The sequence below is a fragment of the Candida albicans genome, chromosome 1 (genome assembly GCF_000182965.3).
Source record: "Candida albicans SC5314 chromosome 1, complete sequence".
Taxonomy (NCBI): Eukaryota; Fungi; Ascomycota; class Pichiomycetes; order Serinales; family Debaryomycetaceae; genus Candida; species Candida albicans.
The window spans coordinates 141828-158530 of record NC_032089.1 but is presented as its reverse complement, the minus strand read 5'-3'; the positions used below and the strand labels follow the sequence as shown (position 1 = coordinate 158530).

Sequence of the window (16703 nt, the reverse complement as noted above, 5' to 3'; positions counted from 1 at the left end):
GCTTTTAGCGGCTAGAATAAATAATTACTCGAAGAAAAAAAAAAGGAAAAACTAAAAACTCAAATTAATCAAATCATAATGAGGGAATTTATTCCATATGATTTATAACCATCATGGATGGATATATGTATGTATGGATTCTTGGGGTAGTTAAAGAGTAATAAGAAGGAATGGAAATCCCGCTCAACAAGAATTCCTCCTCATCTTCCTTCTTTCTCCTCCATTATTTTTCATTTAAGATTTCAATCTGTCAATAAAACCTTAACTATAAGCTTATCGGGCAGTTTTGTCAGTTAGAGAAGAAATCTTATCTCTCGTTATAATTTTATTATTCAGTTTTTTATTGCGCGTATTAATCAATCAGAACATAATCATTAAAAATTTGTTGATATAAACAAAAAAAAAACAGATGCCAAAACTTCTATTTCTTCATGAGGGATTTAATTCTTTTAAACTAAATAGTTCTATAGATTCTTTCAATTTCATTTTAGATCTTTTATCTTGATTTGACTCGTATTATGAAAATCAGAATTGCCTCCTATTTAGGGGTTTGGGGTTGACGTCACCTGTTCCTTTCTTCTTCTTTATTTATACAAACAATAACAAAAATACAACGTATCAGAATGTGTCAAAAAATCAAAAGTATGAAAAGGGAATCCTAGTACGTACTATTATCCACTAAATCTCTCTGAAACCAATCTTGTATTCTCTTCTTCTTTTGATTAGTATAAACTATACAAATTAGTTCAACATAGAAAACTGTACTATTCTTTTATAACACTCTAGATGTCAAAACTTAGGTAATGCATCATGTACCCATTCATTGACAAATATTGATGTATTAAATCTTCATATATGCTTGATTAACTAATCCACCAATATATTTTATACCATCTTCGTTATTATTCTTATTATCATCATTGTTAAAGCTTACTGTTTGATTCAATTGATCAATAGTAGTGACATTTCTAAATTTATTTTTAATTATCATATCAAAAATCATCGATTCTATATCAATAGTAGGCAAGTTATTTGTTGTTGATGTTGTTTTTGATGTTGGTGGAGGCGACAACTCAAATAATTGATGAATGGTTTTAATTTCTATGTTAGTGAAATAATTAGTTAATTTAATAATATTATTTTCAATTATATTACGATATAATTTATCAAATTTCATTAATTGATTAATGATTTGATAATAACTATTATTAAAATCATGATCTATTATGGTTTTAAATAATTCATATGATACAAATGGTTGTGATTGTACTTCTCTCAATATTTCAATTTCATTAATATATTTATTTTCTTGTTGTTGTTGTTGTTGATGGATTTCATTTATTAAATGATTTAAAATATTATCATTTCGGAAATCATAATTTGAAATTAAATAAAGTTGTAAAATTTTCAAATTCAATTTATCTTTCAATGAACTAATATTAATTCCATTATTATTTAAATTATTTAGAATTAACATTTTTTTATTAATTAAATCAATAAAATTATCATATTGTAATTCTTTAAATAAATATTGATAATCACTTTGTAAATCATTTAATTTTGCTTTAATGAATGTATTTATATATTGTTCTTCATCAGTTGTCGTAGTTGATGGTGATAAAAATGTTATTCCAGTAGCATTAATTGCTGAATCTTGTTCTATTAGGGTTTTAATTAATGGTTCCTTGGGATAGTTTGTCATTATTGATTCAATTTTTAATAAATTGACAATCAATTTGAAAGATTCGATATTGATTGATGAAACATTCAATTCTAAGAGTTCAGTCTTTGACAATTGAGTAATGACATTTTGTAATTGATTTAATTGATCTATTTTAGATGACGATGAGTCGTTAATTATGTCTAAGATGATATTATGAGTACTCATAACTTCTTCTTCTTATTCTTCTTCTTCTTCTATCTAGATTGATTAATTAATTAGGGGGGGAAGAATTGGCATAGAAATATTTAGAGAATTTGAAATGTGTAACACAGAAAATTGTTACGAAACAACATTTTTTTTGGCAAGATAACACGACAATATGCCAACACCTGAATCACGTGATACAAACAAACCCTTATCAATTGATATTACCATCTATACCTTCCAAAGCAAATTACATAGATTATTACAGTAGTTATTAGTTTAATGAATGATCTATTTATTTGCTCACCGCCTTGAGACTTGTATTCTAATGCCAACTCATTACTTTTCTAATTCCTCACAAATTATCGTTTCAATAATTGATCCATCAGTTTGAGGTAATTTATTCAATTGTAATTCTCCATTAATCAATTGATTCAATTGATTCCAAAACCTACTATCCTTGTTATTATCATTGTTATTAACATACTGTTCTAACTCTTTAATTGAATAATAAATACAATAATTCAATTTTGTAAATTGTTGAGCAATTTCTAATTGATGATTATCCATTAATTTATCATTAACAATAACAATTAATGGTTTATTCAAATGTAAACAATCAATGATTGATCCAGTACCAGCATGACTAATGATTAAATCAACATTTTCAATATATTTATTAATGTTTGAACTATATGAAAATGCCAAAATTTCAATATCAGAATTCTTAAATAATCGTATCCCTTCGTCGTCGTCGTCGTCACCAATGGGAGTTTCTTCTATTTCTAGGTTGAATAAATTAATCAAATCGTATTTATTGATTGTTTCATTGAAAAATGACTCACTTAAATTAATTGAATTTTTGATTTCATGACCATATTGAATAATTAATTTATTGATTTTTAAACGGATTAAATTATTAAGAAATTGAGGTGATAAGATTATTTGTATTAATGATTTGAAAGTAATGGTTGCTCCGGTTGTTATTAATATTGATTTCATGATTATATTGTGTAGTACTACTGAAGGTGGTAGTTGGTTATTTATTCGGATAAGTTGCCTTGATGTTTGCTGTTGTTGATTTAATTTGATTTGATTTGATTTGATTTGATTTGATTTGTATGAATATTGATATCCGTTATCCGAATAGTTCTGTATTGTCGTATAAAAAAAAAAAATTTGATGTGGCCGAAGTGGTTTTAAACGACGCCAATCAAACATCGAACGGGAAAAAAAAAAAAAAAAATTTGAAAAAAAAAAAAAATTCAACTAATAAACATCAACCTAAAGTATATATAAATAGTAATATACTTTCTGTTAAAAATTTTACTGAATAATTATAATTATTAATAGACAGAGAGTCGAAACGTATCAATTATGAAGTTATTATTAGTAGGAATTATTCCAATTGCATTATATGCTATTTTCAATTATTTATTTTATACTTGGTTACCTACCAATTATTTATTTGATAAACAAGTATTACAAGAATTAGTTCAAGAAACATTAAAGGATCATCTAGATGGTAATGCCACGGCCATTATGATTGATTTGACTCCAAAAATTCAAAAGAAATATCCTAAAATCATTAATGATTTAAATTTTGATGATTGGGTTTATAATAATGCTGGTGGTGCCATGGGTACAATGTTTATTTTACATGCATCAATTTCTGAATATTTGATTTTTTTCGGTACAGCAATTGGGACTGAAGGTCATACTGGAGTTCATTTTGCTGATGATTATTTCACAATTTTAACTGGTGAACAAAGAGCAGCTTATCCTGGTGCATTGATTCCCGAAGTTTATTTACCAGGTGATCAACACCATTTACCAAAAGGTCATGTTAAACAATATGCTATGCCCGGTGAATCATTTGCCTTAGAATTGGCTCAAGGCTGGATTCCAGCAATGTTACCATTTGGATTTTTGGATACTTTGACTTCAACAATGGATTTCTATACTTTTTACTTGACTGCTTATTACACTGGTAAAGATATGATCAAGAATTTATTAATTGGGAAATTCTAATTGTTAATAGAGGGGGCACGGATTTGTTCATTGCTGCAAAGTATTAAGGATACAAATATTGACACCGAGTTTCAACAGGTGAAAGTACAAACCAGGTGATACTATATATAGAAGCATTAACTAACACCAATATATGAAACCGTGATGCATCATTCTAATACATTATTATAATAATTGTATAAGATGACTGCCATTTGTGACAACAATCACGTTTATATCACGTGACTATAGTAGATAGAAAAAAAAAAAAATGTTGCAAAAAAACAACATCCCAAAATAAGCAAATGTTAAAAATAATAGTTGAATAAAGTATTAGTTAGTATGATTGATAAAGTTCAGATTTATATTTTGATAAAGACAAAATCTCACCCGATATGAAGTGGTTTTCTAACTACTGCCTAACATCTATTTGATCTTAACAAAATATTGAAGAATTTATTTCATTTGTTGCCATGGATAGAGAAGAGAAAAAGTATTCATTCTGTAATACACCACCATTAAATTCTGCCATGTATTAGGAAGACCATATTTAATTGCAAACATTTCAAGTAAAAATTGAATTGAAAGGAGTCATAGTCTCTTAGTAGTCATTATCATCATCTAAATAGTATTATTTACACAGAAGAGTAATAATCGTAAAAGTACACAAGGCGGTAGAGAAAACAAAAAAAAAATCCAACACAAGGACACACACACACACACACGCACGCACCAAGAAAAAGCAAAAGGAAAATGTTTATGTTTGAGAATGGAATGGAATGTTCTATACACTATATAATTTTAGATGCATATCTAAACGTACATCAACGCCCACCACCCAACGCCTTTACTTACATGAATAGAAATGTCAATTCGAATCGAAAACAATTGATGGGGGAGAGGAGGGGGGGTTTGTTGGTTTGGTCTACATCATCTTATTACATTCCTTATAACCACACATATACAATAACAACTTGATAGTCATTCAATTCTAAAATTTTCTTAACAATCAGACTATTATCACAATGTAATTGTTGAAAAACCAAAAGAAAAGGAATCCAGATGAGGAATTATTTCTTGTAGCAATATTAATAATAAAGAACACTCAGTACAGAAGGATAGAATTATTTTGGTTTCAGAAGTATTAAGCGAGGAATAGGTATTAGATGTAGATCAATAACAATAGGGAGTTGTTGTTGTTGTCATTCATGATTCTAATAATATTAGTTGCTATTGTTTCAAATGTATAATTATACAAGGTTCTTCCTTTCCTTTCATTTCCTTCCCTTTCCAAATTTTGATCATCATGTGGTTTGAATCAAAATTGCTTCAAATTTCTACAAAGGTGTGATCACAGCTATACTTTTTTTTTTTTTTTTACTTTTTGATATATTGTGAAATGATATTTAATCACCATTTTTAAGAATTCAATGAAAACATAAAGAGAAGAATGTATTGTTAATATATATAAAAGAAAAATGTTTCACAATTTGGGATTTTTTGTAGCATTTAATATCAAAGATGCAAAAAAAAACAACAACAAAAATAGAAAAGAAAAAAAAAAAAGTCCTAATTGCAATTAATTAATATTCCAAAAAAAGTTAACTAATAGAAATTGTCTCTCAACCAGTTGGTTTGTTCGTTTTGTTTGTTCGATTATTTAACGAATCAATTAGGACCGAGATAGATATTTCGAATCATGGAAAACTATGTATCAGTGTTATTTTTAGAGTCAAGAGTGAATGAATGAATTTTATGCTTGATCTAAAACAGAAACTTACTTTATCCCTTTTTTGTGTTCCCCCCYCCCCCCAACAAGTTAGTTGTTGTAATTATCATTCTTTCAGTTTCACATGAGAATAGATAATACAAAATAAAGATCGACAATTATGTAAATTTAGTCAATGTTAATTAAAAAAGAGAAAGAAATAGCAGGACGTATTGTTTTTAAACTTATTTGTTAGGAAAGGGTTTTCTTCTTCTATGGGTGTATAGTAGTATATTTCTTCTTTCTTTCTTTCTTTCTTTCTTCGCAAATAATTGATATTTTAAGAATTATCAGGAAAGTGGTAGCGAAATAATGAACAACAAGGGATGAATGTATGAATGAATAAAGAGAGTAATTCTAGCCTAGTATTCCATGTTTGTTTTTTTTGAATGCTCTTACTTATAACCACAGCAATAACAACCATTAATAATATCAATGTATTCCAAAGTAATAAGTCAATGAATTATTATAGATTTGCAGTAATTTGATAATTCAAGCATTAAAATCAAATCAATCACTCCTGTAAAATCTCTTAAATCTGACACATATAAAAATCTTTACATCATGTAGAAATTCAAATTAGTATTTTTTTAATGTGTTATCTAAATCATCATTACAATACCAAAGGAAAATACCGTCCAACAACAAAAAGAAGAATTCTCTTACCAATAGTTTGTGTGCTTGTCCTAGTAGTAATGATGATGATGTACAGCAATTAACAACAACAACAACATGAATTGGATTTCTTTATTGGTAAACTATAGCCTAATTTACTTATACATAATATACATAACACATTTACATATTGCATTTATACATTACCTATAATACGTTATTTTTTTTTTTCGCTTTTTTTTTTCTTTAGGGTAATAATATTAAATATGCATATATACGCCAATCCGTAAACGCGTCCTGAAAACAACAGGTTTCCAAAGGGTTCTTTTCAACAAAAGACCGTTGGAGATGAAATATTTGGTGTGTTCCAAATTATATAACATATACAACAAATAACAGAAATCAAATAATCATTATTATTATTAACTCTAGTAATTATTTGGTTATGTATCGTCTTTTAATCTTTTTTTTTCATATTTTTTTCATATTTTTTTCATATATTTTTCATTTATTTTTTTAAATTGATTGCTTGTTTAATGTTTAATGAATTGCATAATTAACAATTAGTACCGGTTTTTTTCCAATTTTGTAACATCTTTTAAAAGGGTATCACATATAGTCTTGATTGATGAATCATTAGTTTTACTCTTTATTTGATTGATTTTCTCTTTGATGGATATAGTATCACCATTACGACCATCCTTGGGATCTTTATCATCCTCATCAACCTCATCAACCTCATCAACCTCATCAACCTTATCAACCTTATCCTCATCATTCTTTTTAGACAGTGCCACCTTTTGCTCCTTTTGTTGTTTATAACTTCTTTTCAATGAAATATATCGATTAAATAATAAATAATAAGCTTCATATAATTTTTTAACTCGATTTAATTCATTCATATATTCATTTTTCAAATTTTGATAATCTTTATAATCAATTATTAATTTTCCTGTAGTAGGAATAGGAGTAGTAGTAGTAGTAGTAGTAGTAGTATTATTATTTGATTGTATTTCATCTTCATAAACATCAACCAATTCATTCAATTCTTGTAATGTTTTAGTTTGTGATGTAATTTTCAATTGTAAATTATTAATCTCATCAAGTACGTTAGTAGTTTCAACGTTTTGAGGGAAGTTGTGATTATCATTATCATTATTATCGATTTCTCTTTGTAATGCTTGAATTTTTGCATCAATTAAAGATTCATATTCCTTATCTGCTTCTAGTAGGTTAACAGAGTTGTCTTGTTTAACATCATTATCGTTCTTTAGGTGAGGAAATTTCCCAGGGTATTGATCAGGTAAAGAAACATTTGTGAGTGTAGGTTGTCGATTAATTGATCCATTTTGATTAATGGTGGGATTAAATGTGGTGGGTTGGATATTGTTGGTTCTCCATTGATTGATTAGTCGTGTATTAGTTTTAATATCATTATTTAGATCCAAATATTCGTCATCATCATCACCATCTTCAACATCAGAATAATCAATCACGGTTCCAAATGTTTGATTACGTGGTTTGTCTAATGGCTTATTCTTCTGTGAGTTTTGCTTTGGTTGTTGTGGTTGTTTTGATGGTGAAGATATAGTATTATAATCTATTGTTGGTTGATTGATTAATTCAGAATCATCATTATCTAAACCTAGTAGAGATCTCCACATATTATATAAAGTAAAGTAAAGTGAAGTGAAGTGAAGTGAAGGATTGTAACAGAAATAGGAAGATTCTGAACGAAAGATGATTTGAAATTATCGTTGTGGTTTGATTTGTTTTGATTATTATCATTATTTTTTTTTTTTCATCGTTCCGAGTTTTTTCCGCCCCACACACAAACTACTAAACTAAACAAGTATGTTGTAGATACTCACGCACACACACACACACACAAGGCACCAAGAAGTTATAACAAACAAGGTTTACACGAAGTTATATTAGTAATAGCCCATTTATAAACTTAATATATAGTTATAGAATGGGATCAATATAAGAACAAAATTTCAGGAAATACCTATTGAATCAATTCAATATTATACACGTTACATATCAACAAATCAGTATTACAGTTCCCAGTTCCAATGGACATCCCATAAGCTAATTAGAGTACCTTTTTCAGTAGCTTAATTCATATGTATCATTTGCAAAAAAAAAAAAAAAAAAAAGGCGATTTGTACAATTCCAAGAGTTGATGTTGAAAACAATTAAAGTGACTGGGCACAAACGATTCTTATTATTTAAAAAGAAAAATATACTGATAACACTTATTGTATGTATGAATCATTTCTTAGCCTAAAAAATAAAGGCAAAACTAATGATTGTTTAGTTCTCTAGTATTAATTAAACATTCTTGTACATATATCGAGAGTCGATTATTGACACATTAGAGAAACAACTAATTCAAAGCACATTTTAAAAGATGCAATTAGGATAAATCAGCCATTGCATTTGTTTATTTCGTCATTTTCTAGTAGTAATATCTATATGATGTTATACATTCTTGAATAAACACTATCAAACAAAAAAAGTAAAACTCTAAAAATCTAAAAAAAATAACAAAATTAAATATTATTCTTAGTTATAAACTAAATGATGGAAAGAATATCCTTCCGTAATCAAATGGATTCAAGAAAAGAAATAAGCTTGATAAACAATTCCAAGGCTTTTAAACTATTAAGTAATATTACTTTGACATGAACATTAAAACAAAACAAAAAACAAAAAAAAAAAATAATAAAGCTAAATAGTCTAAAAAAGAAGAAGAAGATTTACCTTTATCTTAAATAGTTTAACTTTCTGACTTTTTGATTTCAATTGGTACGCGTCCCCAGTTTACAAAGTATATTTCATTGTATATATATATATATTAACCACCACGACTTTGACTGACAACAAAGATAGACATTTTCTTTATTAGACACATTCTTTTTACTTCATTTCCTTCCTTCTCTATATCAATTTTAGCTTTTTAATTATTCATGATAATACTTTCTTTGTCTCAAGAGTATATTGAATCCTTCCAATTCGGGAAAATGGATTACTTCTTTTAGTTAATTATGCAAAAAAAAAAAAAACTACCACCACCACCACCACCATCTCTCTTTGGAACTATAATCAAATCAGTAATTAACAACTTACAATTCCCACGATTGATTTTTGATAGGACAGAGAGAAAGAGAAACCATACGAAAAMAAAAAAAAAAAAACCTACGATAGTAACACTTTACAACTCACAACTGCCACAATCATTATAGATCATTTCAAACAATTGAAGAATTGTTTATCCTGTAGAGTTTAGTTTTATTTTTTGTATCTGCAAGATCAATGAGTTAATGAATTGTTAGTTGTTAGTTGTTAGTTGTTAGTTGTTAGTTGAATGATACCTTACTATGGTTGTCTAAAATGACAATAATATGACTAATACTTGTTAGTTCAAATTTGACAAAGAGAGAATCTATAAACTAAACCAAAAATATCATTAGACTAAATGACTAAAGTAGATTGATTGATTTTTTTATTTCTCTTTTTGAAATAAGACTAATAAAAAAATAGAAATATGCCTTGTGTTATCTCTTTTATACAAGACAAATAAAATAGTAATACATTTATTGACTTCAAATGATGATAAGAATATATAGAACATGAATAAAAAAAAAAATTTGGAAGAAAAAAGCCTAAAGATAATATAAGAATTCAATAATCATAAATAATGAAAAATTAGTGGGAAAAAAAAAAAAAAAAAAAAAAGAAGCAAAAATGTGATATCGTGTGTGTATGTATGTGTGTTAACTATAATTATCATCTTCCATATATTATTCAAAACATACCTGAAAATACTGAAAATACACGAAAACCAGGAAAATAGCTGGATAGGGGACGAAACAATACTAACAATAACTAGATTAGAAACTTTATTGATTTTGATGTCGTCATCATCATCATCATCGCAATAGCTAATCAAGAGCACTGTTAATGATCTAGACTCGAGGACTTAAAGGATTTAAGTGCCCCTCTTGGGGGGGAGGAGAGGGGGGTGGAGGAGGCGATGTATGGGGCAAGGGGGAAGAAGAAAATGGTTAGTCACTTGACTTGACTTGACTAGACTAGACTAAATTGAACACTAATTCACTTTTTACAATTCCGGAACTAACGAAAACACAAATTCTACAATAACAATCATTATTATCACGAAATAATAAGTTTTTCCTTAAAAAAAGAAAGACCTCTTTAATATCAGGATAAAAACGAAAAGAAGAAAAAAAAAAAAAGACAATAGAAAATTAAACAACAAATAATAATAATAATAATAATAATAATAATAATAATTGACAATATACATAATAGAGATAAAGAAACTATATTATAAATTAGATAGTTAGTTCTATTAAAAAACTACAATTTTTAGATATTGAAAATATTACTAGCCATCATCATCATCAACAACAACAATTACGAAGACATCTGTAAGAATTCTTGAAATGAGTTTATTTTAATAATGTCAAACCTTTTTTTAAATTAAACTTACCACCCCAATTGAAATCATAATGTTCAAACTAATTATTAGACGAGAAAAGATGAAGAAAAGAAAAAGTTGACGGTTATTTGGCCTGTACTTTTGGAGAGAGAAAGAGAGAGAGAGAGGGGGAGGGGGGCAAATAAAAAAGTGCATACATACATCACTAAACTTTGTTAAGTATTTAGTTGAAAAAAAATAAAAAAAAAAAAAGGCTTATTGTTGTTAAAGTCCTGTTCTTTTGTTCTAAACTAAACTAAACACTAAACTAAACACTAAACTAAACACTAAACCATAATTTTAATTTTAGTGCTTCACCCTTTTTTTTCTTCTTTGTTAAATTAGTTTTTGTGTTTTGACTGCAAAAAACGGATAGAGAAAGTGAGACAGACGGTTTCTATTATATGGTAATGTAACACAAATATATACACAGACACATACACATACACATGCAAACTATGTAGAATTCTTTCTTTCTTTGAATATGTAATCCTGAAAATATCATACACATTCATTCATTTATTTATTCATACCAGCCATCTTTACAATAAAGTTTTAAACTTATATCCTTGTTATCAAAGGACAAAAGAAGAAGGTTTTATTCAAAATCAAATATTTTACAACAACAACAACAACAACAACTACGTCAATCAATATATCATCTCACTAAAGTTACGGATAGAGGCGAAGGAAGTAGACGGGCGGGCGGGTGAGTGAGTGAGTTCTTTTTGTTACCATGTTTCAGAATCAATAAAAAACAATAATAATTAAGAAATATAATCACGAAGAATTTCAATTATAGTTGAACTTAGTTAATTCGTGTAAAAAAAAAAAATTATTAGTAGTAGTAAGTGTATCACAAATAGAATCTTAAAGGCGGCTGTTGTTGTTGCTGCTGCTACTGCTGCTGCTGCTGCTGCTAATGGAAATTTTCATCACACCTCCTATCCAAGTCAACTTTTGACGTCTATTCATTCATTTATTCATCATTTTATTTGAAACATTTCTTTTTTTTTTTTTTACCAAATATGGTAGTTGCGCTGGACCTCGTTTGTGTATGTGTATATGTTTGTCATTTTTGTGAATATTTTTTTGGAGGGTCTTACCAACTAATTTTAAATGTGAATAAAAGCTAGCCTAGCCTAGGTTAGGCTAGCTAGGGTCTAGAAAACTCATCGTCCCCCCCCCCCAAAGACCCAGGACAAACTGAGCATAATAAATTTTTTTCAAGACATGTCCATTTTTTTTCAAATTACCTATTCTGGAAATAAACAAAAAAAGAAGAAGACAGACAAACAAACAAACTCAAATATCTCTATTTGTGGGTGTTAGTGCTAAGTGGTGGTGGTAGTAATGATTAATCATAGGTATTTTATTTTTTTCTTCTAAATTTTGTACAAATTCTATCTCAAAAATGAAGAATAAATAGAAGGTATTTTAGATAGTAGTATTATGTGGGATTCTTAATAATGAAATCGAAAACGAAGAAAGTAGGAGAGAGACAGAGAGAGAAGGTTAATTAGTTAATTTCCAGAATGAATATTAAACATTCCTTCAATTAAAATTACAAAATATAATAAAAAAAATACAAAGAGATCTACAATGGGTAGAAGTTATTAGCACCATTAATGAATAAGACGTTATTATTATTGTGATAATCAATAGAGTATATAATACTAAAAAAAAAAAGGAGTAGCACGAGTAGCAGGAGGAGGAGGAGGAAGAGACTAATCTATAGTGTAMYTGGTAATTAAGTATACATTTGTGGGGGGGGGGGGGGRGATGGTTTAAGTTGTTGATAATTTTACTAAATACTCTAAATACTTTCCTTTCAAGACATTATAGTCCCTCTCCCCCTCCTCCCCCTAAATATTTAATATTAAAACATTTGAATCTCAAAAATTTGATAATTTTTAATGAAACAGGGGACACTAAAGTCCTATTAATAATAATTATTATTATTACATGATAATATCAGACCATTTCTTTTTATATGGGACCCGGATATCGGAAAGCATTAGTAGTAGTACTAATTCCAATCATTGACAATATCCGAACTCTTTGCAATAGTTGTTGATAAATAATGCTTTTTTTTTATCTAGTTATGTTTTCAATTTGATCAATTTAGGTAAATGTGTTGAAGAAAAATAAAACAAAAAAATAAAAAAAAAAAAAGACGTTGAATGGTTATGATCATAAATAACAACAATTGATTGTTGAGAATGTTTGAATGTTAGTTAGTTAGTAAGTTGAATAAATAATTTATATTATATGTAAATGTAAATGTAAGTGTAAATGTAAATGTACAAGTGGATGATGATAAAATATGAGATAACCAAAAAAATTAAATGCTCTAAGAATATTAAACAATAAAGGAAAAAAAAAATAACGTTTTCCTCTCCATTGTTGTTATTATTGTTAGCCCTTTTTTTTTTTTTCTTCTGTTTTTGTGGTTGAAAAATTTGAAAAATGTAAACAAATGGGGCCACTCACGAATAAAAAATTTGACGACGACGACGACGATGAATGAATAAATGAATGAATAAATGAATATCAATTTGTGTAATAATTGCACAAGTATTGGCAACAAATATCAGCTTTCTAAAACAAAACCCCCATTACCATTATCATTATCATTATTATTATACTTACTGAAGCACTGTTAAAAAATTCTATAAAAAAAAACAATAAAACATTATAGAACAATATATGTAAGGGTGTAAACAGAACTATTTGTAAGAGAACAAGGGTAGGAGGAGGAAAGAGGGAGAATACAACTGATAATAATCTCTACTGAAATAAGGTGGACCACTAACCATCCCATCTAGTTGCAACAGAGTTGGTGGTGGTAGTGGTGGTAATGAGAGGCGGCTACCATTTTTAACCATTATCACAAAAAAAATGCAACTTAGACATCTGAGACATATGACAATGTATGATGATGATGATAAAATTATGGTATGATATATTATTATTATTATTATCATTCTAGTTTTGTGCTTTTGTCTTTGTTTGTTTCTTTCGTTTGTGATATCCAAAAATAGGGAAAAAAGCAGCAATAAACTCTTCTTTATTTTAACTTTCTGTTATTAATTTTATTCTAGATCCTTTTGGTTGAGAATGGTAACAACAACAGATAGAACAACTACAATTACTCCTCTAAGTATCTATTACTATCCGGGGTTGTTAGACTAATCTTGACGATGTAATGAAACTAAATAGGATAACATTTAATTTTACAACTTTTTTAGTAAAACAAAAAACCAAAACAGTACCAAAACAGAACCAAAACGCTGAACGGTGATTCTCTATTTCTTGGGGGGTGGGAAAAAACGCAAATCACAAACTAAAAAATATAGAAAGAGATAGACAGATTATTATTATAAGTTATATCAGATAATGTGTTTCAGAAATCACACTAAAAAAAACTTCATTGTTGATAACATATAGTCAACTCCATGTATTGAATTGATTGACAAAACAATAGAGATGATGATGATGATAGAAAAGTATTTGATGGAATGAATGAGGATTTACACCACCGGAAACCAAAACATAATATTAATAATACATAGCTATTGTATTGAATAAATCGGGATTGAAAAATAGTTCCTCCCCCCCCCCCCCCCCCCGTCCCCACTAGATTCACAAAAAACTACTCTGAATTAGTTTATTGTATACACAAGTGATACTTCTTGTCTTTAGCTCAAGGCTGATATGATTTGTTTAGATTTGCTAATAGTTCAAAGACAAGGCAAGAAAAAAAAAAAAGAAATATGAACAACTTAATGCATCAGTTTCTACTGAATAGCAATAATTGATGATAATATTACAATTAATCAAGCAAGATTACAAATAATTTTCAAATTCTATAAAACAACAACAATAGTAACAGCAACATGTATAATGTACTATAACGTCAGATAGTATCATCTGGGTTTTTAGTCTAAACGTTTCGTTTCGTTTCGTTTTGTTTTGCTTTGATTTTGATTTCAGTTCGTCTTTATCATGTTCGTCTCTTTTACTGTACTGTTTTTTTAGTTGGTTTTGCATCTAAACTAATTGAAAAACGCGGGACCGAAAGTCGAGTCGAGTCGAGTCGAGTCGAGTCCAAAGTCCAAAGTCCAAAGTTCAATCTAAAAAAAAAAGGGGCAAGTAGCACCAGAAAAAACAACAAAGACAGGGTGCAAAGTTTAGTATAGAACCTTTAAGAATCGTCTGTTGTATTCGTTCTAGACTAGACCTTTCAGTAGGGGCCAGGGTCAGAACAGAGTCAAAGAACCAACATATAGGGTAGGCGGATATATGAATTACTTAATTGAGAAGTAGTATTACCTAATTAGTCTAAGCTCTCGGGATTTTACATCTATCCAATAACTATTGTTAATCATTATTATTATCTTCTAGTACTACTGCTATTACTACTACTAATAGAGAAGCAAAAAATTTCGAGTAATATTATTTACATTCTTTCTCTTGTTTGAGCATTTTTTTGCATTCATTCATTCATTTCTTCCTTCCTTCCGCCTTTAAGTAATAAAACGCCCTAATTGAAAAAGAAACAAACAACAACAACTTCTATATTGTATAATGATGTGATATGTGATGTGATATGATATGGTATTGTTTGTTTTATTTTGTTCAAAGGGTACAAATTGAAAGACTACAAACCATGATATATAATGGTGACGATGAAAATACAATAGGAGAAAATAAAAAAGAAAAAACCCGAAACTCAAAACTCAAAACTCAAAACCCCAAAACAATACTAATAGTAACAAAACAAAAAAATGACGACAATGACAATAATTTGATTACATCAATAACTAAACAAATAAGAATAGTCTAATCCTGATAAGACAGACCAAAAACCAAAGTCAAACGGAACCAAACCAAACCAAAACTAAAACTAAAACTAATAAAAGAGAGAGAGAACAATCAAATGATGTGCATAATAAGCATAAACTAAAAAAAGCACAAAAAACTAAAAATAATGAAAAATTTAAAATTTTGTCTTTGTCGAAAAAAAAAAAAAAACGTCTCATTCTTTTTCTCTTCTCTTCTCTTCTTAGTAAATTAATTTCTTCGCATAATATTAACAACAACCCTCTCTCTTTCAAAACTACAGCTTTAGCCTATTTGGAACACCAAGCAAAATGTTAAGACAAGTCTTGTACGAGGATTTTTTCCAAAATTAAATAATATATATACATATATATACTTTATATGCAAATGATTACAATTGTATACATAATGAAAAAAAAAAAAAAGTAAAAGTATAATGAAGGGAATAATAAAATTAAAATTTGTTAAATTCTTTCATTTTCATGTTAGAATGTTGTAGTTGTTAGTAATTTGGCCACAAAAGATTTAAAGTTAGTAGTAGTAGTAGTGGTAGTAATAGTAGTGGTGATAGTTTTTTTTTTACTCCTGTTAAAAGTCAAAATATAAGAAATAAGAATGTGTGCGTGCGTGCGTACTTCATATTGATACTGATTATTAGTACTAGGGAGTGGGCGGGGGGGGGGGGGGGGCAAATCAAATTTTACACAAAAAGAAAGAAATACACAAAACCCAATTAGCCAAATAATAAATAATAAATTCTCATTCTCTCTCTCTCTCGTTCTATCTGTCAGTGGTTTTCAAAACATTGTCTTGTTTTACATTTAATCATTAGACACAACACAAGACAAGACAAGTTTTCTTATATCTCAATCATTTCTATTTGTGTATAGTTGAATTATGTGCTTACTTCTTGGTGTTATTGGGATATGCAGGTTATGCATATATGCATATACTTTAATACTCTCTTGTTGTTGTTGTTGTTGTTTATCTTTTCCCTATCCACATACATACACATTTTCTTCGTTAAATTTTGTTTTTAATCTATTATTATTAATATTATTATTTTTTTCAACCCTTAGTCAAAAATT

General features: G+C 28.2%; 4 protein-coding genes across 4 annotated transcripts; 1 reads left to right on the top strand and 3 right to left on the bottom strand. All coding sequences in view use genetic code 12, as the record gives it.

Moving 5' to 3' along the window:
- Nucleotides 1–841: 841 nt before the first annotated feature.
- Nucleotides 842–1888, bottom strand: CAALFM_C100820WA (uncharacterized protein; the record flags this gene model as incomplete). Its single annotated transcript, XM_713893.1, has 1 exon — nt 842–1888. The coding sequence occupies one exon, from the start codon at nt 1886–1888 to the stop codon at nt 842–844; it is 1047 nt and encodes a 348-aa protein (XP_718986.1).
- A 318-nt stretch (nt 1889–2206) lies between these two features.
- On the bottom strand, nt 2207–3088 carry CAALFM_C100810WA (N-acetylglucosaminyldiphosphodolichol N-acetylglucosaminyltransferase catalytic subunit; the record flags this gene model as incomplete). The annotated part of the gene is made up of 1 exon (XM_713894.2): nt 2207–3088. The coding sequence occupies one exon, from the start codon at nt 3086–3088 to the stop codon at nt 2207–2209; it is 882 nt and encodes a 293-aa protein (XP_718987.2).
- A 156-nt stretch (nt 3089–3244) lies between these two features.
- ERG2 (C-8 sterol isomerase) lies at nt 3245–3898 on the top strand (the record flags this gene model as incomplete). The annotated part of the gene is made up of 1 exon (XM_713895.2): nt 3245–3898. One exon carries the CDS (start codon nt 3245–3247, stop codon nt 3896–3898), a length of 654 nt encoding a protein of 217 aa, XP_718988.2.
- A 2925-nt stretch (nt 3899–6823) lies between these two features.
- On the bottom strand, nt 6824–7924 carry CAALFM_C100790WA (uncharacterized protein; the record flags this gene model as incomplete). The annotated part of the gene is made up of 1 exon (XM_713896.2): nt 6824–7924. One exon carries the CDS (start codon nt 7922–7924, stop codon nt 6824–6826), a length of 1101 nt encoding a protein of 366 aa, XP_718989.2.
- Between the last annotated feature and the right edge of the window lie 8779 nt (nt 7925–16703).